General features: G+C 45.3%; 1 protein-coding gene across 4 annotated transcripts in view; it reads right to left on the reverse strand.

Annotated features, from left to right (window-relative positions):
- Positions 1-352: 352 nt before the first annotated feature.
- Fndc3b (fibronectin type III domain containing 3B) overlaps positions 353-27,491 on the reverse strand; it is a 312,865-nt gene continuing 285,726 nt past the window's right edge. For all 4 annotated transcript variants that reach the window (XM_031376473.1, XM_031376475.1, XM_031376474.1 and 1 more), the window contains 4 exons: positions 26,140-26,352; positions 13,708-13,874; positions 11,082-11,209; positions 353-3,815 (listed from right to left, as the gene is read on the reverse strand). In XM_031376473.1, the coding sequence (XP_031232333.1) occupies positions 3,504-3,815; positions 11,082-11,209; positions 13,708-13,874; positions 26,140-26,352 (820 nt within the window). In that variant the 3' untranslated portion in view covers positions 353-3,503. The remainder of the gene's footprint in view (positions 3,816-11,081; positions 11,210-13,707; positions 13,875-26,139; positions 26,353-27,491) is intronic.

The raw sequence follows: 27,491 nt of genomic DNA on the forward strand, positions 1-27,491 counted from the left end.
AGATCCAGAGGACGAAGGAGCTCATAACTGGATGAGTTCATTCTGAGACCGGAAATGGGTGGCAGAGGGGACCTATACTCCCAACTTCTGGAGGCAGATGAAATGTTATGCTAATAACTGCACAATACACCAAGACTGACTAGAGAAGTAGCCTGGATTGGGTTACTTTAGAATAGCAGTGATAAGACTGTGGTGGGTGGCCCTGTCAGCATGAACCGAGCGACAGCATCATGTACTCTGCCACCTGTCTGGCCTCTTAAGATGCTTAAACTGGAACCTTCTGGGGTGTTAAGTATTTAAGAGGAACAACAATAAAAGAAATCTTATTCAAGGCTAAAGAACCCTACTTAAGTCAGAAAGAATTAAAACATTTATTGGGCATAAATATATTACATATACACTACAGATATAGTTAGGTATTACATATAGCATAGTATTTGCAAAATCTATACATTAAAATTGATATGGCAGTTTTAATACACTGTATATGAAATAATCTAAAATTTACAAGACAGGAAAACATGATTATTTTTTTTCTCCTAAAGTCGAAAAGCTTGGAATGTATGTCCAACAGTGAGGTAAAACATTTTGTCTTTCAATTTAAAGAATTGTGCAAGGATAACATTCAAACACATTCTATTAGGGCACTTGTCAAATTTGACACAAATACTGAATGATTGTAGCCAAAAGAGACAGGGTCAGAAAATGTCAACATCTCAAGTCTGATAAGAACAAGGCAGGAAGTATGCAAAATAGCCTTTTAAAAAGTTTTCTTTTTAAACATTTTCTTTGAGGACAAAGGGCAGTTTGCTTCGGACGACTGGAATTTCTTGTGTCAGGGATGCATTTGACATACAGAGAAGCGTTGGAGCATCAGAAAGCCACTCACTCATTCCTACGGATGGCAAAGGGCACAAGAGGAGGTCAATAGGACACTTTATTTTATTGTTCCTTTGTAATGGCAATATATATAGTTCGATATCCATAGCACATATACAGATCTGTGAGAGAGAATAGTGCCACGTAGAGGAAGAAGTTCCTGACTGAAGAGGCTATAATGAATACCAAGTAATGGAGAGCAATAGAATAAAGTGCTGTCTGCTCGCGTGACCAGGCTTCAGCTTTCTGATAGCAACTGAGCATCAAGATCTCTCTGGAAGATCAAAGAGATTCTGGCCTGAAGTATAATTTCCTTTATAAACAATTCAACCAATTCAGGGAATTCTTTACAGCAGCAGTGCTGGTGGGTTTTTTGTTTTGTTTTGTTTTTTTAAAGACTTTCTCTGTGAACAGCTTTAAAAATTGTTCCACTGAATTTGCCTCTACCCGCTTGCAACTATCTAAGGGAATGCAGACAGGATGTCCCAGTGGGCCAAAGGACACACTCAGATGAAAGGATGAGCTTCGGCAGGCCAGAGCTTTGGCAAAAATGTATTTACCTTGATAACATCAGTGTACAAGTCTAATTACACTAATTTTCATAGTCAATAACAAAATACAGAACTCTCTAGTACATAACTATATCAATATAGGCACGCAACAATGCATTGATCTTAGCACTCTTTCAGGAGATGAATATGGTTTCTGGGTACATGTAAACCTTTCAATCACTGATAATGGAAATTTTTTTTTTTTTTTTGGCATTTAATGAATTAGATGCTCTTATCTTTAAAAACACAAGAAAAATGTCAGAAGTCTAATACTACAGATGTTGCCAAGGAACTAAACTGACCTAAAATTACAAAAGTATAAAACACACGAAATATAACATGCTAGGAGGGCAAATTAGTACATAAGTACATTTAAAAAATTTACAATAAATAAAGATTGCACTGTAATTGGCATTTAAAGTACTGTATGCAGAATATAGTATAAATAAACCCAAAACAAAATAATGTTGTTTTCCCCATGACTTTGGTATGGGAATATTATAAGCTAGTACAGGGTACTTACTGCATCATAGACAACATAGACCAAGCACAAAATAGCTATGATCAAGAAAAACCAAGGAGCAAAAATATACAGAAAAACAGGAAGAGGGGGGGGATGGGCTGTGTCTGTTGCACCCTTCTGGAATACAGTTGCACCTCCAACTCTTAAGTGTCCCTGAGGTACTCAGACATTGTGGACTTGGTTGAGGGATCCAATGACTTTGGGTTAGAACTGATTACCTCATGTCTCTAAGTGAATCGGTGAGAGTGATTCTCCGCACTTACCATAGCACCGGTGGATCCAAGGTCTCTTAGCACTTACAGGTATTGAATCCCCATTTGATCTGATTTCTCACGCATGGGAAAACAGGCACAGAGAGGTCACAAAGCACATTAGTGACAGACCCAGGGAAAGAATCCAGTAGGCTCTTTGGCCCCCCCGTACACCCCATGCTCACAGCCAGTTTCCACTCCCTCTCTACATGTGGCCAGATCAAGCCCCCAGGAACAGAAGGACAGATATGGATGGTTCCCTCGTGGTGGGCTTTATCAGTCAGATTTTTTATCTACTGCTACATTAGTATCATGGGCACTGAAATGTGGTATTGAACTTCATTCACGTCACTGACACCCCCAAGAACAGCCAAAGGCAAGTCTTTCAAATACAATGAGTCAACATGTACGGAGACAGCTCGCAGCTGCCATGAGCTCTCGTCACTTAATTCCGGTCAAACATAACAGAATATAATAACTCTAGTGATTATATTAGAAGTAGTTATATACAAAGACAGACAGGCAAGTTAAAGCAGCTTTTAAAGTAGCCGAACAAGGAGACAAACTAACTATTGCACAATGCCCTCTTAAAGTTACTGCTATGGACCGATGTGAGAATCTACAATGCTCCATCATTTATAGGTGCATCTGGTTATGTGATTTCTCAGACAGGCAATTCATAGTGTTAAAATCATAAGGGATACAGGGTAGTAAAACATCTTAAAGTACACACTTTGACTTCGATGAGCTAACACAGTTACATGATTGAGTGACGTAAGGATGGTTGAGGTGGCCTCCTCTGAAGGCACATGAATGTTCTCATGTGGCAATACTCTGACAACACCGGAATCCCAGCCCTGAACTACACACACTGTGATTCTGTTAACAGATATAGATGATCAAGAAATGACGGTGAATATAAATTACTGAACTGTAACACACAAAATGATCAAAGGCTTGCAAGAGACATCAGTGGAAACAGACTAGAAGCATACTGGGAAACTTGAAAGCGCAAGCTCGCTGGGCACACCGGCTCTCCGTGTCTCGAGCCTGCCTGCTGCTTCTTTCTCTTCTTATTTATTCCTTTATTTATTACTGTTTAGAAAAAAAAAATCCAGTTTAACCTCTTCCTAGTTTTGCATCTCAAATAGGTGCAGCCAAGCACTCTTTCCCCTAGCTAAATGTGTAAAACAAGAGAAATATATAAATCAAAGAACAAAACAGCGTAGAAAGGGGAGGCTCTGAGTAAATGTGTATTAAAGCGTGTGGCGCTTCACGCATTCCTCTGGTCTGCTGGATTTACTTCATTAAGAAGTACTGTAATATAAAGGCAAATAAGATGGACAGGGTCGCGAAACCAAGCACGATGAGGGCGGCAAACTGTTCGTCAGTAGGCATCATGCCCTTCATCCTGGCCTCGTCCATGCCTCCCAGGTCCCCTGTAAGCATGACCTCGCGCTGCTGTAACACAAAGGCCGCAGAGGGGCTGAACGCTCCGCTGAGCTCCTGAGACGTGTCCACACAGCGGCGGCAGGCACACACGCGGAACCTGTAATCTGTGTTGCTCTGGAGGCCTGAGATTTGGAATGTGGCGTCTTCTCCCTTGTACACCTTCAGAGAGAGGAGAAGTCATAGATGAGAGACTCAGAACTCCATGGCTGTCACAGAGATGGCCATGGACCAGGAGCCGTGAGGACACTGGTTAAACAAACCCCTGACAACATTTGTGCTGTTATGCAGTCACCCTGGAGACCTACTCGGAACAAAGTAAAATCCGAGGACTTGGCTTTGCCAGACCCGGATGTAGCTACTGTGCTAAGTACAGAGACACAGAGCTAAACATCTACAGTGCAGGCCGCCTTCCTGAAGAGGCTTAATGCAAATATATCTCTGCTTTCATTTCCAGAAAAAAAATAATGTTTTTAAACTGAAGCGCTAACCACCGATCCTGGCAATAAAACACAAAGGTCCTCATCACCTTCTACACATCTAACTGGCTAACAGGCACACCCAACCTTCTCACACTGATGTTGCGGTGCCCGCTCAAGAACCACTCAGTCAAAACAAAACAAAACAAAACAAATAATCACTGTCCCCCACCCTCAGAATGTACTGAGAAAATTTATGAGTTGTGGCCTTACTCTCGCCTATCCTCGCCCTCTGGACCACTGGTTCAGCGCTCCTGTAGCTTACACATGCATATGGCCCCAGTTAAGATACACCTCCCCCGACCCCATCCAGGGGTAAGTATCACTTTGTCTTCCAGATCTGCAACTTGCTTTGCTTGTGGTCTAAGTTCACCCCACACCTCGCCCCTGGAGAGAGAGATTGGGGGGGGGGGTTCTAATGGTTTGCTCAGGACTCTGCATTCTATTAATTTTCTTTTTCATAGGCATTTGGCTTTCTCCCAGTTTGGAGGTTTTATATTAGGGTGTCATGGACACTTTTGTGCAGACCTCTGAGGTCTTAAGTTTTCATTTTTTTTAGTGCCAAAACTGAGGAGTAGAACGGCTGGCTCTCAGGGCACCTCTACCAGCCACTGGAAAGACACTGTAGTTAGGGCAGCCAGCCCTTGGTGCTACCCCTCCCCCAGTAGGACCACACATCCCTCAGTGTCCGAGTTTCTGCAGCCACACGAATGGCATCTCCTACCAAAGGCACTCTGCATCTTTTCATGTGCATCTACAGCATTCTGCATCTAATGCAGAGAACATGCCTTCTACTCTGATTTACAGTCCTCTGTAGTCTTCTAAGTCCTCTGTAGATATATGGACTGTGAAAATTTAGTCTCCCAGAGTTCTGTATTTTGCTCACCCGAAGACCCTTTGATGTGGTTCAACTTACTAAAAAATCAGTATTGAAGTCAGATGTGGTGGCACACACCTTTACTACCAGCAGTCCAGGAGACAGAGGTAGGTGGGTGGGTAGGAGCTCTGTGAGTTTGAGGCCAGCCTCATCTACACAGCCAGTTCTAGACACCAGTCACATAGAGATAGGCTGCCTCAAAAAAAAAACAAAAAAACAAAAAAAACAAAAAAAAAACCAAAAAACCAAAAACCAAAAAACAAAAAACAAAAAACAAAAAAAACAAAACCTGCCGGGCGTTGTTGGCGCACGCCTTTAGTCCCAGCACTTGGGAGGCAGAGGCAGGCGGATCTCTGAGTTGGAGGCCAGCCTGGTCTACAGAGTGAGTTCCAGGACAGCAAGGGCTACACAGAGAAACCCTGTCTCAAAAAACCAAAACTAAATAAATAAATAAATAAATAAATAAATAAAAACAAAAAAAAACCCAAAACAAACCAACCAAAACCCAACGCAAGTGCAAGTGACTTAGTGGTTTGCTCTTAGTGTTCCTTCCTTAAGCATAACATGTTTCTTCCATTAACAACCTGGGGTTCTTAGCTATGCCCTGCCCCCTAGACCTCCATATAATCATGAAGAGGTTTACTGTGCTGCCTAGTCTCATGTCAACTTGACACAAACTAGAGTTATCTAGGAGGGAATCTCGACTGAGAAAAATGCCTCCATAAGATCCAGCTGTAAGGCATTTTCTTTTTTTGGGGGTGGGGGTGGGGTTTGAGACAGGGTTTCTCTGTGTAGCCCTGGCTGTCCTGGAACTCACTCTGTAGACCAGGCTGGCCTCCAACTCAGAAATCCATGTGAGGCATTTTCTTAATTAGTGATTGATTTAGGAGGGCCCAAGGCCTGCAAGGCTTCTGGAGCGGCTGCTGCCGGGGCTTCCTGCCCAGGGTGGGATCTCATCCTGACGCCCTTTGATGATGAACAGCAATATGGGAGCGTCAGCCAAATAAACCCCTTTCCTCTCTGACTCGCTTCTTTGGTCATGGTGTTTCATCTCAGCGACCTAAGATACTCACAGGGACTTGAAAATATCAGTTTACTTACAAGTAATCATGCTTCGACAGGGCTAATAGCAGACTGAAGGGAGCTGAGGAAGGAGGCTTTGTGAGACCCACGCTTGTGGTACTGATTCTTAGAAAACGCCAAGAAAACAATACATTAAAATTATATGAAAATTTATGGTTTCCATTAGGTTTAACTAATACAGATGGGGGTGGGGGCGAGGAGTAGGAGCTGCAACAAAACCCAGACAAGAGGTTTGACTAATGAGATGGTAGCAGACCCCTCCCTGAGTCCCCTTGTGTCTCCCCCAGTCTTCCTGAGGGGACAGCCTCTTATCCTTTGGAACTTTAGGGGATATGCGATACAGCACTTGCAGCCACTCGCTGAAGGCAAGCTCAGCAATGCTGGCCTGGGGTTGGAGTGTCTGTGAGCACCAACCCCAGCAGTTCTTATGAGCTGCCACAAAGCCACCAGGGCCTCGGGCTGTGCCTGTGCAGGGTGATTTCCCAAGGGGCTTGGAGATGCCACACAGGTGGCACTGGCCAGTCATGCCTCATATCCCTTTGTTCTCGTTCATTCTGACAGGGCCCTCCATTACGAGCCTCTTCTCTGGCCTCAACTCAATTTAAGAGGCGGCGCTCCATTTAAGATTTTCTTATTGAAGCCACCAATCATAATATTGTAAAAATAAGTATACATGTGAAAATATTTATGTTTTTTTCACCAAAGGTTATTTTTGTTATTGATTTGGTGCTATATTTTAAACTCATTTTGAAATGTTTACTCCAAACAGGAGGCCATAAAGTAATACTCAGATAACCAAGTGAGGAATCCAAGGGTCTTTACCCGGAGGAACAAGGCACCTAGCTGAAGTCCTGTGAACAATAGCTTTTAGGGGAGGGGCACCGTGCACTGTGCATGCTAGACTGCTGCAGGCTTGCCTGAACACCTTTGTCATGTCATCCCCTCACCCCACCTCCACCTCCCTTTCACAGTGCAGCCACATACTTCCCTCTCATGGTTGCATGGGCGTGAGGGCAAGATGTGACAATCTGAGTTGTCGGGTTATTAACTGAGGCTTGGCAAACTGAATTAATTCTCCTAAATCCTAGGGGCATGAGAGGCAGGTGTGTCCTCAGACATCCCATGGCTCAGGTGGGATGTGCTAACCTGTAGGCCTCTCCTGTGGAGGGAGCAGTGGTTGGTGAACTCTGTGCTCTGTGGATAAGGCCCAGCAAGGGCGCTGGGAATACACTGCTGCTCTCTGTCCAGGGTGGACCAGCAAGGGCGCTGGGAATACACTGCTGCTCTCTGTCCAGGGAGGACTTTTCCCTCTCAAGAGGCCTACGAACAGTGTAGATAGCTGAGGTCCCTCCACAACGCAGAACAACTGTGAGTACAGCCCTGAGCGCAGGCCCTGCATCTGTGAGTACAGCCCTGAGCGCAGGCCCTGCGTCTGTGAGTACAGCCCTGAGCGCAGGCCCTGCGTCTGTGAGTACAGCCCTGAGCGCAGGCCCTGTGTCTGCACTCCAGGCAACGGAGCACGAATTCAGTTCACAGGAAACTTGAAGCAGTCGCTTATGTAAGAATTTTTCTTCATGGGACTAAAAGGGGACTATGAACTTAAAAATTAGTAAAATAAACAAGAGCACTGAATAACTTCTATTTTTATCTGTTTTGTTTTGGACTTGAAACCTCGTAAGTGACTAATTAAAGCTGCTTCTCCATTACGTGTTCAAAGTCGTTGAGACATGCACAGGCTCTACAGTCTGCCTTACAAAGCACTTAAAATAGTGCAGCCGAGAGAAGCTCCTTCCACACAGCGCCCTGTGTGATAATGAGAAGGGTCAATATTCATCTCAGAACTACATTCGGAAGATGGTACTAGATAAGCATGTTATAGACGTTATAAGCATTATAGACATGCCAATTGTCTCCATGTGTTTTCTAGCCGCAATAAATCTGACCAATAATTATTAATAAAAATGTTTTCTTGTAATTTGTCAACTTTATTTTTGTCTCCAATATTTATAGTCACTGTTTTGTGGTAATTTTCTTTTCTTTTTCTTTTTTTCTTTTTTTGTTTTTTTTTTTTTTTTTTTTTTTTTTTTTGTTTTTCGAGACAGGGTTTCTCTGTATATATAGCCCTGGCTGTCCTGGAACTCACTCTGTAGATCAGGCTGGCCTCGAACTCAGAAATCTGCCTCCCAAGTGCTGGGATTAAAGGCATGTGCCACCACCGCCTGGCGGTAAAAATTATTGATGTCTGAACAGAGATCTGTGTAATTCTGCTTCCTTATTTTTTGTGCTGTGCAAAACCAAAAATAAGCTGCATGCAATCGAGTAGTTCTCACCCTTTCAACAATGGTTTGCAGTTATGCCATTTGAAAAAACTGAAAATTCTTGAAAAACAGTTTGAGCTTGGAATGTTCATGAAGGAGCAGAAAAGACAGATATATACATGCATTTGAATCTAGAGCTAAGAGTTAGTAAGGATTTAGTGCTTAGTTAACAAATGCCTGTGTAATTATTAAAACAGGCTGCTTGTTCCACAAAGAGAACAAAGGAAACCTGAACCAACAGAAAGCTAGAAGTAAAAGCTCCTTGAGTAGGGGCCGAGGAAGGGAAATGGGTCTGCCCATCCTGAGTACATCACTGCTCTTCCCACGCCGAGGCAAAGTCACTGTGCAAGGGTAAATGAGCCAGCCTCTAGAACCTGTCTCCTTCATGCACGCAAGGAGAGCTTACTGAGTGCTGAAACTGTGCCAGCCTCAGAAGAGTAGACCACCATCTCCCACGCCCACCATTCGGACCTGTGATCAGCGCTGCCATGGGTATGATCAGCGCTGCCATGGAGGTGTAAGCAGCGGCATTCAGGGCCCCGCTCTGCGGTGGCTGCCCGCCTGCAGCATGGTAACAATTGCTTCCCCTTTGCTCTGGCTCGGCCGCTATGAATTCAAAGCCTGTTGTCTATTATCCCACACATTACCCAAATAGCCTTCATTCCCTATCTCATGTCGGGACAAGGAGAGGCAATACTCAGAGCATCACATTCAGGTTAAGGCTTGCTGCACAGGGAAAGAAAAGGGGAAAAAAAAAGAAAAAAAAATGACAGAACACCCCAGACCTAGTACAAACTGTGCCTTATCAGCCGTGCCAACTGTGGCTTCTCATAGGTTACTCCTGTCCTTACCCAGTTCTTGGTAACAGTGGGAAATAGGTGGAATCTCTGTTTACGAAGCCTGCCCTAGAATGTTCTGTTCTTGATGATAAACAGTCTATACCCATTTATGGTAAGAAAATAATCTAGAGCAAATGTGATTACATCAGTACTTAGTACTTATGTGTCCGTGGGTCTAAATATGTAGCACTAAACGGGAGTTCGAAGGCTACTTTGATCAAATTGGACATACTGCGTAGATTGGTCCTCACTTTACCATTGTTGGACACGTACAGAAAACTGAGCACATCAGGCTGCCCCTGCCTCTGCGAGGCAGCACTCACTGCGCTTGGAGAAGCAGAACATTTTTCCAAGAACAGGCGGAAAAGCATAGTACATGGAACAAAAGGTTTTAAAAACACATCTATGAGCACGTGGTGGATGTCCTGTTGAGAAATGAAACACTGCTAAGTACCAAATGAGAAAGCGAGCCATTTCCTGGCACCCGCCTCTGTGGAACGGGACGAGGTCTATGGCTGAAACTAGCTGGAGAGCGCTTCTGCTAAGCCCAGCAATGGCTGAGTGTGGAATGACTAGCTCTGAGCTGGTCACAGGATCAGAATGAGACAGGAATGTGAGGGAGCCCAGGTCTTTGCTCCCTTGCCAGAAGAATGGCGGGGGCTTTGGTGACATCAGCTGCTCGTGGGAATCAATTCTGGCAGATGTCAGATTGAAGATCAAGCTTTTGCAAGATGTGGTTAAAATAATCCAGTCATTATATGATGCTCACATTAACAAAATATTAAATATTAAACTAGTGAATATATCAAAATATTCACTAGTTTCTTGATATTTTAGGTATATTTTGTTTATAAGTATTTAAAAAATTGTTACATAAAACACCAGCAAGAAATCTGAGTAAAGCTCTGAATTGGATTTTCTTGCATATGTTTGAAGACCCAAAGGCTAAAAGCAGCAGCCTTTACAAACAATGCCAGCATTTCCCAGTACAGGTGACACTGATTGTCACTCTTATGAGCTCGATACAAATGGACTGTGAGGAGTGCCAAGTGAAAGGGCTTTGTTTTCCTGATGGAATGAAGTCTTGTGTCCTGATGTCACTGAGCAGTTGATATATATTCCAGGGGACATCACAGAAACCCTACAGTCTCTGAAGCCATTATAGCAGGTGACCTGATAGAGGGTTAGATGTGTGAAAACGGTTAAAATCAAATTCATTATTGGCTCCATGAGAATGGTGTTTTCTCTTGAATAGGTTTAAACTGTGATCTTGACACACGGATGGCCGTGTCATCAGGAGCCTGACTCCTCATCCAACCATTTCAAACCAGGATCAGTACTCTACCAGGTCTGCAGCGGATAAGTGTGTACATTAAAGGGATATAAGAAGGGACTCAGACCTTCTGAGTCCCTGGCCTTAAGGTCTGCTGGTCACTCCCCTTCTCCCCCCATTGTCCACTGTCACTTCTGTCACAAAGGCAGAGAGGACACAGGACTTGGCGACTAGGCTAAGAGGCTTCTTCTCTGGGGTCACTTCCTTTTTCAATCACACGAAGACTGGCACAGGCAGATTTGACACCATTAAACACAAATATACCACTTGAAGCTCTTGACAAGTATATGCTTGGGAACTGAAAAGCTAGGAAGAACACCACCAGATAGGAAATGAAATGTAAATGATGATACAAGCTGGCGTCAGGCTGCCTCAACCCCTGGCTGGCTAGCTGACTGACTAACAGATCCATAGCTCACTCCACGGCTCATGGCCGTGCTTGAGGCAAGCAGCCAGCCTGATGCTGGGGGGTTGCACATGGGTAGACACTGGTCCTTACCTGCTTGTACTCAGATTCTCGTCCAACCAGCACCTGTAGAACATAGTTCACAGGGTCACCTTTCATCGGTGGTACCGTCTCCCAGGAGATTTCACAGGAATTCCCTTCTAACTGCGTCACTCGAGGCGCTGCAACACAAAACCACACACCCATGCTCAGAATCCAAAGTCCCATATCAACAGTCCATACTCTAACACCGTTAGTGAGACCCAGGGAGAGTGTGACGATGCTTAAGTCCAGCTTGAGAGGGAACTTTAGTGTCCCGCCTCCTGTTTACCCTGCTTAGTAACCATCAAGAAAGGACCAGAAAACCCATTCATTCCCCTCACGGCTCATCTTCTCACTAGCTCATTACTGAATAGGTGGCCAGGGCCACAGCTCACTCATCCACCCATCCACCTACCACCCACCCACCCACCCACCCACCTATCCTTCTTTCCTTCCTTCCTTCCATCCACTCATCCACCCACCCACCTACCCATCTGTCCATCCGTCCACATCCACCCACCTGCCCACCCCCCACCCATCTCCTGAGGCTGCTCATCACCTTTCATAAGGTTTAGGTACTTTCATTATACTAGGTACTTTCTGGGTGTGGAAATAAAGACCATGTCTGCTTCTAAGGACGCTAAAGCAAAGGTAAAAGGAGAAGAGAACATACTATGGGGTGGGTGAGGAGGAGACTGTGCATGTGACTAACACAGGAGGTGCCAAGACCCAGACAACAGGCAGCACTGAGGGTTTAAAAAATGGCATCCTGCACTGATATCTTAGTTTACTCATCTATTGGCTCTGTCTCTCAGACTTGAAGCTAAATTGGTCTGTAGTAAAGTACTTAAAATCAATTCCCTCCCCCCATGTGTGTGGGCTGGGGATCAAACCCGTGCTAGGCAGCCCGCTCTGCTGGTGAGCTACTTCCCGGGCCCTTAAAACGATACATATTTTAAGAAGGAATTTCTCATAGCTTATGTCCTATTTACAGCCTAGATCAAGACTTCCTAACTTTTCTGTTTTGTAACTAGAATGTCCATTTCTTCTCTCCCAGCCCACTTTTACTTTAATTTCTAATCATATGCAGTTATTTTAAAGGCAGTCGTTTCTACCTGCCATTCTGTAAGACATGACATTATTTCTGAAAAATAAAAACTTTTTTTTAAAAAAGAGCCTCTATTGGAATTACTCAACTAAAAGGACAAGCATTTTATGGAAAACTAAGTATCTCAGCAGACTCAGCAGATCTCCAGCTGAGGCAACTTCCTGAATGGAGGAGCCCGAGGAGGAGCCTGGTCACATGGTGTTTGGGGAGCCTGCGCCCATGAGGCAAAGCGCCACGGAATCCCTGTGCTACTCAAGCTTCTGTAAATTGACTCTTGCTAAATATCACTCTGAGAGGCAAAGTTAGCTCACCCAAGTCAGACGGACTCCAGGCTGGTTAGCAACGCCCTGCAAAACGTGTGCTAGGCACCTCCTCCCCATAATATGGCACCGCACACTCAGGCTCTGTCTGTTCTAAAGCCCAGAGGAAAAGGTGCATCCAAGGGCTGGGCGTTTACTGCTAAGATGGCACATGTCACTCAGAGAAGCGGCTAAGGTGCCTGTGGGGGAGGGGAGCAGGGTGAAGGCACGAGTCTTGAAGTAGCCCTGGAATGAGCCACACCAAACCTGGCAGATCTGGAGCCAGACAGGACCTATGTTTTTATGACCCTTTACTTTCTGTAACTGATACTACGCTTTGGACATAGAGGGCCTCAACTACTTCATTCGAAAGCTGCCCTGTGGGTATACGCAGGCACGCACGCACGCACGCACGCACGCACGCACGCACGCACGCACGCACGCACGCAGGCACGCCACACATCAACAGCAGGACCATTTTGGGCACTGGCTGGGTAAGACCAATGCTGCTTTGTCTAAGGAGAAGTTCCAGGGACCCGTGTCAGAGTATGGCGTCTAAGGGGCGAAGCTCAGGAGCACAAGCGCAAGCTTTAGCTCCTGTTATCACCAGCTCGACCATTCATGTCTGCCACCCACTCAGTCCTAACTCTGTGACTGTAGACTGGCAGGCTTGGAGGGCTGGCCCCGGCAAGAGTGGCTCGGGCTACCCTCCTTGACTTAGACATCTGTCGGTTGCTGCCCCTTGGGTTTCCAACAGCGTCCTCCATTGGGGGAGGGTGTGCCCCCACACGGCAGTGTCGACTCGCCTGAACTGGCCTCTCATTTCAAGGCACTGAGGCCACCCAGAGATGAATGCCCAACCTCTGAGTGCCGTTAGGGAAGGAGACATGGGAACCATTTTTGACAGTCCATCTTAAACCAGCCCCCACCCACGGCTAACACAGAAGGTGCTGCTCATATCAGCTCCTTTGTCTATATTACATTTGTGGGTGAGAATCTCATTACTATATATTTTTTTTTGCAATAAACATTTATAAAGAATACAACAGCCCATATCTGGCATTTCTTCCAGATAACCTACCACCCAGCTTTCTCTTTTGAGAAATGTTGATTTCATCTTACTATTAGAAATATGAAGACTGCATTTATGGCCAGAGTTGAGTTTCCTACTTGTAGACTTAGTGCATCTTCATTCTCCCTGAACAGTGCAGCAGGGTCTGCTTCTACACACCTTTGAGGGTGGGAGGGACACTTTTGGTTGTGCTGAAGGTGTAGGTTTCTGAGAAGGGCCCCTCCCCCGCCTCGCTCGTTGCCTGGACCCTGAAGGAGTAGCGGGTAAACTCGGTCAGTCTCTGGACCTTGTAGGTGTGGCTGGGTCCTCGGTAGATTGAGATAAACCTAGAGAGAGAGAGGAGCAGAATCCATTAGCCACCCGAGCTTCTCTTGGTGATGAAGTGTGATGCAGACTCGAGGAAAGACCGGGGCTAACTTTTAGAGTACTTCCTGTCATCCGAAACACCCAGCTGCTCCATGACGTGGTTTGCTGTTCCCGGACCCTTCCTACGGAAGGGAACACACAGGCGAGAGCCCTGAAGAGCACAAGGAAGGTTCAGACACATCAGTTGTTCGTGGTTTTATTTTCTAATAAAAACAGAATTTTCGAGTGTTTCATTGTGGCTAATGGTAACTCGCCTTCCACTATGTATTTGGCCACCGGGTTACTGCTCAGTGGGCACTGGGGAACTGAGATATCTACTTACTCACAGTTTCCCAATAACAGATGTTCAGACATTCTGCTGACCTTTATTTATCTAGGGCCTCATAACCCCCTTCCCTAAGTTGGCAAAAAGGCATCTATGACCATGTGTCTTTGAGAAATACATAAGAAGACAAAAAGCATTATGTTCAGAATTATCAGTGGGGTAATTAAAGTAACAGGAAAAAGTGGCCTGGGCCGGCTGGGCAGGTGTGACTGGCAGGTTTTGATTTCTTTTACCATTTGGTCCAACACTATTTAATATTTCTTTGATGATTAGAATACTTTTAAAGAATTTAATTTATAATTTGTATGTGTGCCTCATGTATATGGGCATAGAAAGCAAGGATAATTCTGTACAGTTGGTTTTCTATGCCCCTTCCGTGTAGGTAGGCTCAGCGAGTGTGTCTACCCACTGAGCCATCATGTTGACGATTAATATTCTCATGAAACACAATTACACAAAGCATGAATTAAAAGAGTAATGCCTTGTACTTTAAGTATTTCCTCAGCTCATCTTGAAACCCTAACTCCCCCCACCCCATGAGACCGGGACAGGCTGCTAAATGTGCTTCTATCACTTAATAACTGCATTGTTTTGATTCTGTAATTTCTCATGAGTTTTTCAGCACTTAAACCTCACTGGTCCAGGAACACTTTGAGAACCAACACTGAGTAATCCCAATTACATGGTCCTGGCCGTGCCCGGCATTTCCTTAGCATCCGAGGATACCCTGGTCTTCAGAAAGGACTGGAAGACGCTCAGTGACAGAACATTCAAAATGTCTGACTGGCGTTGGTTCGGCTCAGGAAGGAGAATTCATGCGTTCATTTAGCAATCCTTGTTGAACAAGTGATGTGTATGGGCATAGGCTCTGGGAATCTGGTGTTGAATGGGACCCGCCCTCAGGGTGTGCTGGCCCTGTGCAAGGATATGGAGTTCTAGAGGGCAGCAGTAACTTTGTGGAAATGCGAGCGTGGGTAGTGAGATACTGATAAACTCAACAACTTGAAGAGAAAAAGAACCACCAGTCAGCATCACTGTAGAACATCCAGGCCATAGTAACTGAGTTCTTAAGCCCTGGCAGATGCACTTAGCGCTCTGTGTGTTTTGCTTCAGGAGGAAGTATCTTTTACCGAGGGCTGAACATCGTTAATTTCAAGGAAAGCCAGAGCCCTGGTTGAAACCCACAAATAACTATGGCAACCTGCTTAGCACGCTCGACACATTACTGCCCTAATGAAGACACCCAGCTAATGTAGAGGCAAGCGGCTACTTATTAACTTAGCTCACCTGGGCTAAACTCGCCGGTGGGAGTAATTGCCCTTAATTGTATCACAAATGGAAGTCATGGCGTAAAAAAAAAATGACACTCTTAAATCCCCATTCCGGTGCCAGCAAACTCGGCTTTGCAGAGTTTGGAGAACGGTTTTCAGCTCTGCCATACTGCAAGGACAGCATCTCCCTTAGACAATAGGTTTCATTCATATTGGTGCCAATGTTCAATTCTATACCTAGGCAGAGGCACTCAAAGCCACTAAGAAGTTCACTGAGGCAAACTCAGGGATCTGATTTCACACTACGATCCAAACTGAGCAAGTAGCGTGCATACGATTCTCAAGCACATCCAAACGCCATGTTTCCACACTCTGGTCCTTTGGTTTCTGGCTCTCTTCTTGTAGCAGTGTACTTAACCGGCACTCCAACTTATAAAAAGGGCATTGATGAAACAGCTAATGGTGATGGCACATGGTCAAATGTGTCGTTAGGCAGTATATCTACTGACTTAGGTTTTGAGACAGCATTTACCCACATCTATGAGAAAAGCTGAATTAGTGGAGAAAAAGCGACTGCAGGGTGAGGAGGTTTTCGAAGCCCTTAGCCTGAAGTGCTGCGGGTATGATGTTGCTGGAATCGATGGCAGAATCTGGGAACCACAAGAGGCCAGCTGGGGACACTGGGCCCCTAGGGATAGCAAGCTGGGTTCTGGTTCTACAACTCCTAGTGGAAGCAGCTGAGAAAGTCAGGAAAGCGGCTAATTTCCCCTCTTCAGAACTCCAAACCCAACACACTTCTGGCCCGCCTTGTTCAGCACACTGACTGCTCTGGCAATGAGACATCTTGGCGGACATGAAATCCACTGCTTCTTTGTCTGATCTCCATCCCCACCAAGAGGGTAAGGGAGGGTAAGACGTCTGTCTCCTTCTTAGTTTTAAACTGGATATGAAAATGCATGGCCTAGGGGGCAACTAATTACTATGTTGTGCATTTAGCCAGTTACAGAGCAGTTCGTGAGGGGAGGCAAAATGGAGGACACAGCCCAGGCTTGCCCCAGTGAAGTGGGGATGGCCTGAAAGGGCAAACAAAAATTCCAAGGGTTTGAAGCAAAATAGCCAAGCATTAACAGTATTAGTGTCACGCACATACTAGGGCCAACTAAAGAAGGAAATGTGTCCTGTACCCTAGGGTGTGTGAGTCATGAGAGGGACACACAGGTCCAAGGTCAGGAGGCCCGATCAACGAAGCAGGATGTAGTGGCCAATGCCTTCCGAGGACTTTTCTCTTTATCTTACTAGGGGAGGTATAGCCACATGCAGATGTCACAGACATTTTAAGGGTTTTAATTTGAAAACTTTATGTAAAGGGGTAAATGGCTTTATTTCTCTACACCCCTAAGATCTAGGCACTTAAGAGAACCAGTTAGTACAGGCTGAGAACCGATTCTGTGGACTATGACACACTAGCCAGTGTGCAGGCTCTCTGTGGCTCAGCTTCTCACCTGTACAAGGCGAGAGTGGAGCATACAGAGCTACTGCGGGGTCTGAGAGGGTATGAGAAATGTTACAGCTAACTCTGCTAAGTAATAACCATTCCACTCCTGTTAGTCACCGTGGTGTGTGGTCCTGGGCATGCATCACCTCCGCCTGCCAGAGGCCGGCTTTGGGTGCCTTCTTCTGCTTCCAAGCTTACTCAGCCCCAGAGTATCTGGTGACCCAGAGTTCACCTTTACGGCTGGGCTGGCTAAGATGACAGAGGTTTCATTCCCTGGTTTTGTGTCTTTTCCTCTACTGAGCTAACTCTTGAACTCCAAGACAGAGGCTTAGAGATGGCTCTACTTTACACCACCTCGACACCTCGACACCTCGGGGCCACAGAAGGACTTTCCTTTCTCTGGGTAGAAAGCTGGCTATGTGGGAGGAGACGAAGTTCTAGGCCAGGACACTGTACTAGCCTCAGACATGACCATGGGGCTCCATGAGAGATGTGGTCATCTTCCCCATGCTTAGGTCTGCCAGGGAATGTGGGCAGAGACACTGTGGTGACATTCAACTTGAGCGGCCATATTGAATGCCTGACACACATGGGACCTCATGTAAGTTACTCACTCAGATCTTGAATGTCTTCCTGAAATACAACAGCTACATGGTAACAATGTGTGTGGGACTTGCAGCTGTCAGTATACTAATGACTTAAAGATGGCTCATCTCTCTGTGCTCAGGGCGATGGCGTGCCTCTGAGAGAGTGTACTGGTGGACGCATGTCCTCGTTTAATGTTCAAACTCGGGGATATACAAGAGCAACAGTGAGAGCGAACCCAAAGGTGGGCTAGACTTCCTTCTGGCCTGCCAACTGTAACCATTCTGGTGGGCTGAAAATGAGGAGGCTGTGGATGTGGGGAAGGGGCCAGGGAGATCTCTGCACCTCTCAATTTTGCAGGGAATTTAAAACAGCCTTACAAATAAAGACTACAAAAAAGTACTCCGGGAAAGCTCTCCATTTCTGTGAGTAGGAAATGCTTTTGCATATTCCGTCTGTCACAGTCCTCCAGGGAGGGAGAATATCACTCCCAAGAGCACAGAGACCTGCAGAAACCGCAGCTGGAGCACAGAACTGGAGACCTTCACCACGGACCCTAAGGAGTCACACGAGAAGCTCAACTTGCAGATAGTCCTAACAACTGTCTTACTTGACATGAATTTTTTTTGGGGGGGAGGAGCGGGGTTTGAGACAGGGTTTCTCTGTGTAGCCCTGGCTATCCTGGAACTCACTCTGTAGACCAGGCTGGCCTTTGGCTTCGAACTCAGAAATCCACCTGCCTCTGCTTCCCAAGTGCTGGGATTAAAGGTGTGCACCACCACTGCGGGGCTTTGACAGGAATTCTTACACAATCTAAATGAAAGAGTCAGAAAACTTCACAACGGAAAACACATCATGAGGACAAAGCAGCAGACTCTGGACAGTCTCAGGAGAGCCCCGGAGAGCCCCACTCCTCAACTTGGTGGTCTGGGCTCGAACATTCTTTGTGAGAGGGATGTGCTTGCATCGAGTGAAAGTGATGGAACAAATTCAGCCGTATTATATACTTACATGTTCTTTACTTTAAATCATTGGAGGGCAAAGGAAAACCATGTAGAAACAATTCACCTTTAGATATTTTCTTAAAACAGTGTTCTTTTGAAAGAACTATTCGAGAATTCTCTGAATAACTTAGATCTTAACTTCCTTGTGGGAAACAAAACTTAAGTGTGAAGGGGTTTTGTCTGTATTGTCTCGCTGCTCCTGTAACCTTTAGGCTCGCTACAGTTCATGGATATTAACCGCTCAGCATGAATAACCTGTTGACCTAGCATGGCCTGTAGTTCACGAAAGGCCTCGGGGCGCCCTTCAAAACAGCTTTCACAACAGCAACAGCTGTTCACAGGCCAGGTACAGCTGTATTCATCAGCACTGGGTCATCCTTATCTTTTCCCATGTTCCTTCCCTTCTCTGAGCTCCATTGAAGGAGGGAGGAAGGATGTGTGTGCATTCGTGTGTGTGTGTGTGTGTGTGTATGCTTCCTATGTCACTCAAGTGGTGTTTGGAAATAGAAGATATTAAAAACATGGACAGTAAATGCCCTATTGTGCCAAGAACACAGAGTCCTACCAATCCATGGAGAAGCAGGTGATCACAGATGGCAGCGTGGGGACATCTCAGGTAGGCAGCGTGGGGACATCTCAGGTAGGGAATCCGTTTCCTACACTGATGCAGATATTGGTGAGCGCCCATGTTTATATGAACACTGCCTAAGGCTATTTCCAGCGGATTAGCGGGGGTGGGGGTGTGGGGGGATGTGGGTGTGTGGGGCTGGGGAGGGTTAATTAACCTCCTGCCTCTATTCCTGGTTGTGAACTGTCTTTTGACTTGTGAATTAACTAGGCTGTAACCATTTTTTGGTTAATGAATTGGATTTTTATGCCTTCCTGCAAAAATAAATAGAATTCCATTATACTTAATGATGTCAATTTAATTTTTTTCAGATTTACTTACTTTATGTTTGCCCATATGAATGAACATACACCACATATATGCTTGGTGTCCAGAGATTCCTGAAGGGGGCACCAGACCCTGTGGAACTGGAACTCTAAATGGTTGTGACCTGCTGTCTGCGTGCTGGAAATCAAGCCTCAGTCTTCCAGCGGAGGGCCAGAACTTTTAACTGCTGAGCCATCTTTTCAGCCCTGGTGCTAGCTAACTTTTCATAAGTAAAGGAATGAACAGAAACCCTATGCTTATATTTTATTGTCTGAACTGCATTTTAGACATTAATATATTCAAAGGGAAATTCATTTACATTCATAGACAGCACTCCCTCACCATTTTAAAGGTTTTTCTCTGATGCTTGAAGCTTCCCAGATTTCTACGTAGGTTTCAAATATGTGGAATGAATCTCACCTGTGAGTATGTAAGTGCCAGAGTTTTCCAGATGTTTATCCGTGTCTACTGCAGTGGCCTTGTCTTAATGCATTGATGGTATTGATTCTTATTCTATCTGCTTATAAAGCAACTCCGAGGAAAAACCCATTATCAGTTCTGCTCTGGGTCCAATTGGACTGCGGGTCAGTCATTTATCATGTTCAGCCCTGGTTGTTCTAAGGCATTTTGGCCAGAAGCTGAGCAAGCTGTCGATATTTTTATTTTTATAATGAATCTTTATGATTTTTTCTAAGATACTAAAATGTATCTAAAATATTTTTCGTCTATTAGCTGGAGTTCCCGGCATCATGATGTGTACTGGTAAACTCAGGCGGACAGCAGTCTAGGTATACATCTCTGGTCACCCGGAAACTCAGTAGGTCTAGGGTTAGGCCAAAGATCTGACATGGGTGTTGAGGATGCAGCTGCCACTGGGACATCAGCCACTTTCCCAGAGAGGATGATTACTTGGACCAGAGATATGAAGGAAAGGAATGTTGAGGAGGAAACGGGCTGGGCTCTGAACCTCACAGCCAGTCATTTAAACTAGCAATGCCTCTTGAGAATGGAAGCAGGACTTAGCTGGGCCATAGAGAAACACCAGGGCAGTTTATCTTGTCCCCTCCTTAGTTCCTGACCGAGCATTCTCCAGGAGTTTAAAGAAACCCTGAAGCCATAAAGACAAGGTGTTTTGTTTTGTTTTGTTACTAGTAAAAGTCAACAGGCAGTAACACTCACAGCATCACAAAGCTTCCAGCACCCACAGTGGCTGGGGGCGGGGCGGAGGAAGTGTCAGAGAGGTACGAGGGCTGACAACAGAGAGCAAGCAGTGATCACTCTCTCCAATAGGTACCTCTTCTCCTGCCCTTGGGAACCTTGCTTTGAAAAACACTGGCCAGCTGATCAAAACCCTGAGTAACAGATTAACCATAAACACATTCCTGGAATGTACAGTCCTCCTGCCTCCGAATTGTGCACAATTACCAAGAACACAGACAGATGAGGGCTGGGCTCAACATTAGCCCCAATTTCATTAGAACAGGCAACATTTCATTCCAGAAACACAGACGAATACATCTCCTGAATTGTCAGTACAGCGCTATGACCTGGAGTCTATGAGCTGGCCCCATCCCTCTAATGCGGGCATGAGGTTAACTTGGCTTCATGAGAATGTTTACTCAGGGTGTGTATTTTTCTTGAACAGCATGGGAACCAGAACCATTCCGATCTTCTGTGCTGGATTTGTTAAGAATAATCGACCCAATCACCACAAGGCCAAACTAATCTAATTTTTGCTTTTCTATTGAAATTAAAATCTCTTGGGCTGTCTGTTCACTGTTTAATGCTAATTCATTTTCTCAGCAAGATCAGCTCTTGCAGAAATACCATGTATCTCATGAGGCCCAGCACACAGTAGTAATCCAAGAGAAAAAACCCTGCTAGTTGAATGATCATAATTCAAACACTAGATGTAGACTTAGTCCTCTGACACGAAGCTGCTGTAAGGTTGCTTCATGAATATGGACCAGGAGTCTTACAGACTGAAGGCTTGAATACATAGGAAATAAATGTCCTAACAAGAGACTAAGAGGAAACCAACTTTTAACATAGTAAGCCAGGTTGAGGTGCCTGAGCTCTTGATGGATTTACTATGAAGCAAGGCTTTGGGCCAAGCTGACTTTCAGGATTCTTTCTGTTTACAGGAAAGGGGAGGAGGGGAGGAAGGGAGGGGGGAGGAAGGAGGGAGGAATGGAGGGAGAGGGGAGGCGGGGCGGATATACTAGTATATCTCACTTTTTATTCAAAGAACTAAATGTAAAGGAAGTTCCTAGTGCCTGGCACTTTGCTTGTTCTCAACACACAGAATTTTCCTTTAGAAAGCTTAAAAACTATTTTTTGAATCCCTGGGCCATTTTGTGTGTGTGTGTGTGTGTGTGTGTGTGTGTGTGTGTGTGTGTGTGTGTGTGTAGGCTAGAAGTCAATACTGGCACTGTCTTCAAAATAACTGTCAACCTTCTTTCTTAGCCACAGGGCCTGTCACTGGGACCTGATGATGTAGACTTGCTGGGCAGTGAGCTCAAGGTCCCTCTTGTCCTCACCTCCTCGGTACTGCATAAAGCCAAGTGTGGCATGCACACCTAGACTCTCAGCTCTTGGGAGATTGAGGTAGGAGGATTAGAAGTTTAGGGTCCTTGGCTAAAGAGTGAACTGCAGGTCAGATACATGGAACTCTCTGAGAGAGAGAGGGGAGAGAGAGAGAGAGAGAAAGAGAGAGAGAGAGAGAGAGAGAGAGAGAGAGAGAGAGAGAGAGAGAGAGAGAGAGACAGAGAGACAGAGACAAGAGAGACAGAGAGAGACAGAGACAGAGACAGACAGACAGAGACAGACAGACAGAGACAGACAGAGAGACAGACACAGACACAGAGACAGACACAGACACAGAGAAAAACACACACACACACACTGCTAAAAGGGCTGTGACATATCCAAGTTTTCTCCTTGATCATGAGTCAAGAGCTGAGGTCAAAGGCTTGCACTCAAAGGGCTGTTCATGAGCTCTTGCTTCCAGACACGGAGGAAGGTCATCTTCAAACTAAAGTCAGGCTGTCCTCATCCTGTTAAATCCCAGGAAAACTATTCCACAAATAGAATAAGAATGTATTACGCTCAGGACTCACATCACTTTAATAACTTTCTGAGAGCACTGACAAATTTAATTTAGAAAAGATAAATTCGGACTCCAGCTCATAAAATTAAGAAAAATATTGTTCCTAATGGTCAAATTTCTTAAATTGCCAGTTCTATTTAAGCGAGTGATTTATTTGATGAATAAGGCGAGCCCCAGCATCTCTACCCCTCCCTCCGCCCACCTCCCTCTCCTCTCACAGGAGCATGCACTGACTCCTAGACTCAGCACTATTTCTGTCTGTTGTGTGCAGGTGTCTCATGACAGCCACACTCATTTCCACACATTCTTCTAGAGCTTTTGCTCCAGGCAGAGGAGCTGCTCTCAATATGGTGGAGACCATCTATACAGTTTTCCATCCAAAGCACCCTTGGGTGGCTGTCCCAACAAGACAGAATTGTAGAAAGATGGGGAGCCTTCCTACCCAGGCTCTCCAAGTTCATGGACAAGTAAGGTGCCAGTATCAACCCTTCTGTGCTTTTCATTTTGGGGGAACTAGAAAGTATCCCTGGGTATGGTTGTCTCTGTTTCCAAGAGAAGCAAAGAAAGGTCTGGAAGAGAAAGCAATGGCGTGGGAATACCCCCAACACTGGCTGTCACTTGCATGACAGTTTTGCTAGAGCAGACCCTTGTTCTTTCTAGTCCTCTGTGGCTGAGAACTTCCTCCAGGTAGAATAACAATCCAATGAGAACAGATCCTCAGTGGCAGTGCTTCTGCATCTAAGGGATGCCTCTGCTCTCCAGCCAACCTGTCCCGGCGGCCCCACTGTCTCCTGTTCTCAGCCTCATCTCTGGTCCCCAGGAGGGTAACTGCTGCTCTGTTTTCTCCACACCTGGTCTTCCTGGGTCAAGTCAAACGCTCGCCTTGGAAAATTCTGGTTTGTCCACTTATGGTGCAAACTCCCAGAATGTTTTTCTATGAGTTAATACTATGTGAGTTCTCCCTTCCCCTTTTTCTATGAAAATTATATTTATTTCCATTCAGATGTCAACAAAACAGCTGTAACCCATCCTTTAAAAACAAACAAACAGCAACAACAAAAGATGTTTTTGGCCATTCTGAAGCGGCACTCACGGAAGAGGGTGGTTATTTTGTTATGCTGCACTGGAGCGTAGATGCAGAGGACGACACTATAGTCCCTAGGCAGAGCTAACTGAGCCACGTGTGAAGACCCTGCTTTCAGTTTCCACACCAGCTCTCACACCGATCTTGTATCAGGAAGCTAATGCTAGTGGCTCTGGAGAACTCCTACGATACATGTCACTGTCTACTGCGCTGAACGGGGCACTGTGGGTCATGTCTAAGGCAGCCTCCCATTTCAGGGATCTCCGTTGGATGGACTGAGGTGTGCAATCTCCTTGGAACACTGCAGAAAGCATGCTGATCTTGCTTTTTTTAGCCTCAGTGACTACCTTTTATGCAGCCGCAGATTCTCCTCTAGCTCAGTGTCCAGTCATGTCCTTCCTTCAGGTCAAGGGCCACTTTTCTTCAAGCTGCCGTTACCTGAGGTAATGCTGTTCCCATGTCTCCCAGAGTCTCGGGAACATTACCAATGGGTAGGTAGGCTGGATAATGAGATTCAGAATGAAACAGGAAGGCCAAAAGAGGCATCCTGGGTGTCCTGTATCCTTAAATGTTGGTCTTTACCATGTCTTAGATTTTCTAAGTTGAGAGAGGCGCCTGGGTGCTTCTCGGCGCCCCCTCTGGCACCTCTGCATAGTAGATGTGCACGACAGTAGTAGCCCCTCGCATTCTCAGGGTCTCCAGGTTTAGTTGATTTTCCTCAGCCAACTATCTACTCAATGTTTAGACGCTTGTCGAAGGCCCTGGTGTTGTTCCCATGGAGCCCAGTGTGTAGCTAGCTATGGTACCTTCTCCCTGGTATTTCTCTGGATCTTCATCTCCACCAAAGGCCATCAGAACTCCCCTGCAGTAAAGTCAGCGTAACCTCTGCATTTGCAGAGGAGACCAAGAGTCTGTGTGTGTGTGTGTGTGTGTGTGTGAGAGAGAGTGTGTGTATGTGTGTGTGTGTATGAGTGTGTGTGTATGTGTGAGTGTGTGTGTATGAGTGTGTGTGAGAGTGAGTGTGTGTATGAGTGTGTGTGAGTGTAAGTGTGTGAGTGTGTGTGAGAGTGTATGTATGTGTGAGTGTGTGTGTATGAGTGTGTGTGAGTGTGAGTATGAGAGTGTGTGTATGTGTGAGTGTGTGTGTATGAGTGTGTGTGAGAGAGTGTATGTGTGAGTGTGTGTGTATGAGTGTGTGTGTGAGTGTGTGTACGTGTGAGTGTGTGTATGTGTGTGTGTGAGTGTGAGTGTGTGTATGGGTGAGTATGTGTATGAGTGTGTGTGAGTGTGTGTGTGTATGTGTGAGTGTGTGTATGAGTGTGTGTATGTGTGAGTATGTGTATGAGTGTGTGTGAGTGTGTGTGTGTGTGTGTATGTATGAGTGTGTGTGTGAGAGTGTGTGTATGTGTGAGTGTGTGTGTATGTGTGTGTGTGAGTGTGAGTGTGTGTATGGGTGAGTATGTGTATGAGTGTGTGTGTGTGTGTGTGTGTGTGTGTGTCCAGCATACTGGAACACAATGTGGTTAATACATACAGTGATACAAGAGAGGCAACCTCCTGTGGTAGCACTGGTTTTGTGTTTCCGGAAACATGCTGACTAGTCCAGGCTATCTATACTCAAATAAATAGTCCCATGGTAGCTATCTATGAATGTGGCCCAGCACATCTGTATACCAACATCTTGTCATACTGGCAACAGGGTGGACACCTAGTCGTCACCACTGCCTTGGTTTTACGATAATCCGCCTTTCAACCTGACTCTGATCAAGATCTTTGCTAATAGATTATTTAGTTATTGTAAACTTCTGCTCAGCATCTAATTATTCCTAAATACCATTTTGCTCCTGTCATCTGATTGGCCATTTTCTAAGGAAATAAGAGTTGGGTTAAGTAAACAGGACGTCAAAGCATGGATTTGATTTCTACATTGCCAAGTGTCTTCTGGGCATGTTGTCTTGTAAGAAACAAATGTCTTGTTTGTTCTGGTTAATTTGATATCATGGCACCCACAGTTAGAGTACAATCCCCATCTGTACACCACCCACAGCCATTTCAGATTGGTAAACATGTTTGTCCTGATGGTTACTGAATATTTAAAGAGACACCATTTCTCTCGGGTCCTATTTCCCTCTGCACTTGTGACTAACATAATGTTATTGTACAGTGGGGACTCGAATCTGACAATTTTCTGTTTTGGTAATTTCTCTCCATCATCTGACTTTATAAAGGGACAAACATGCATCCACTGTCATGAGGATGACCAGGATCTTTCAAACACTTAAGAACTCCAGAGGCAGGACAGAGGGCACGGTGCTGGGTATAATGCAAGAGTCACCCCTCTCAGTCCCTTCTTTGAACAAGGAGGGCGAAGGGTTCGAGGGACATGCCCGGCACCCGCTCCTCACTCGCGAGTCTCACCTCTTGCTCCTGTCTTCCAGCTGTAGTGTGTACACCACGTCATCAGCAGCATGTGTCTTGGCATTACTGTCTCCCCACTTGAGCTTCAGGCTCTGAGGACCAGATGCTGCACACTCCAGCCGAGGAGGCGAGGGCGGTAATGGCCGAGTCTTTGCTTTCATGAACTGACTAAATGGTCCGACTCCAATCTCATTGATAGCCTGGATTCTCATCCTAGAGGTGTGGAAACAAAAGAGTACAGGTTTAAGAAGTTGAATTTTCTTCATTCAGAATGAAGATTTGCTGGGGTATTTGCGACATGCCCCTAAGGCAAAGCTATGGCAGAACAAGTCAGCACTGGGCAGCACTGAGGGGTGACTACACACTCCGTCTGCAACACAGAAAATGCATGCACTAGCCAATGTCCCTTAGGATTCTTTAGAAATGTCCTTCCTGGTGTCACTTAGATGTATGACACTCTTAACGGGATGCTTACTATAAGCAGTAAAGATGGGTCAATCCTGCCCCCCCTCCCCACAGTCTAGGGATTGAACATCCAATAGACTTAACATGTACACATATAACCGTACACAATGGGAGGACTATCCCTATTTTCCTGTTTCTTCCAGGTCCCAACTTGTTGACTAGCCACAGTTCTCCAAAGTCACGGACAACCCTTCACTGGCTGTGTACTCCCTACCCAGCACACCTCTTTGCCCTGAGTGTTACAGAAGCTCACCCATACGCACCCACTTTAGGGGCATCTCCCCTCACCCACACCCACCCACTTCAGGGGCATTTATCTCCCCTCTAATGTTCTAAACAGAGGATTTCTCTACTTCTTCTTCCTCTTCTGTTCTATACAACACAAGCATCTACTAAAATTCCACTTTATTGACAGCATTCTTAAGTCAACGTCATGTTTCCATGGCTTCATTTATGTTAAGTCCACTTAGGTCTGTGACTTCCAGTGTCTTCATGACTCCTTATAGACCCTACAGTGGGGCCCCCTCTCTAGATTCCTTGCTAGGTCACAGGAATCTGAATTCACAATCACTGAGTAACTGAAATAAGTAATGTTAAGAGCTCAGAAAGTTTCAATAATTAACTTGATTTGAATTCACAACATAGGTTTTTTTTTTTAAAAAAAATTACAATGAATAATATAGTCCAAGGAAAAAATTCTAGATCATTTTTATGTATTTTCATGATTTAGCTACTTTTATGTAATTCTCACCTGTAGTTTTTATTGCTTACACTTAAAAAGGAGGTACAATGTAAACAATACTAAAACATAATACATGAGCCAAATTCTCCAAACTTAACGAGTGTATACATCAACTGAAAGTATCTGTAACTATGGGGAAGGAAGG

Source organism: Mastomys coucha, unplaced genomic scaffold (assembly GCF_008632895.1).
Source record: "Mastomys coucha isolate ucsf_1 unplaced genomic scaffold, UCSF_Mcou_1 pScaffold17, whole genome shotgun sequence".
NCBI lineage: Eukaryota > Metazoa > Chordata > Mammalia > Rodentia > Muridae > Mastomys > Mastomys coucha.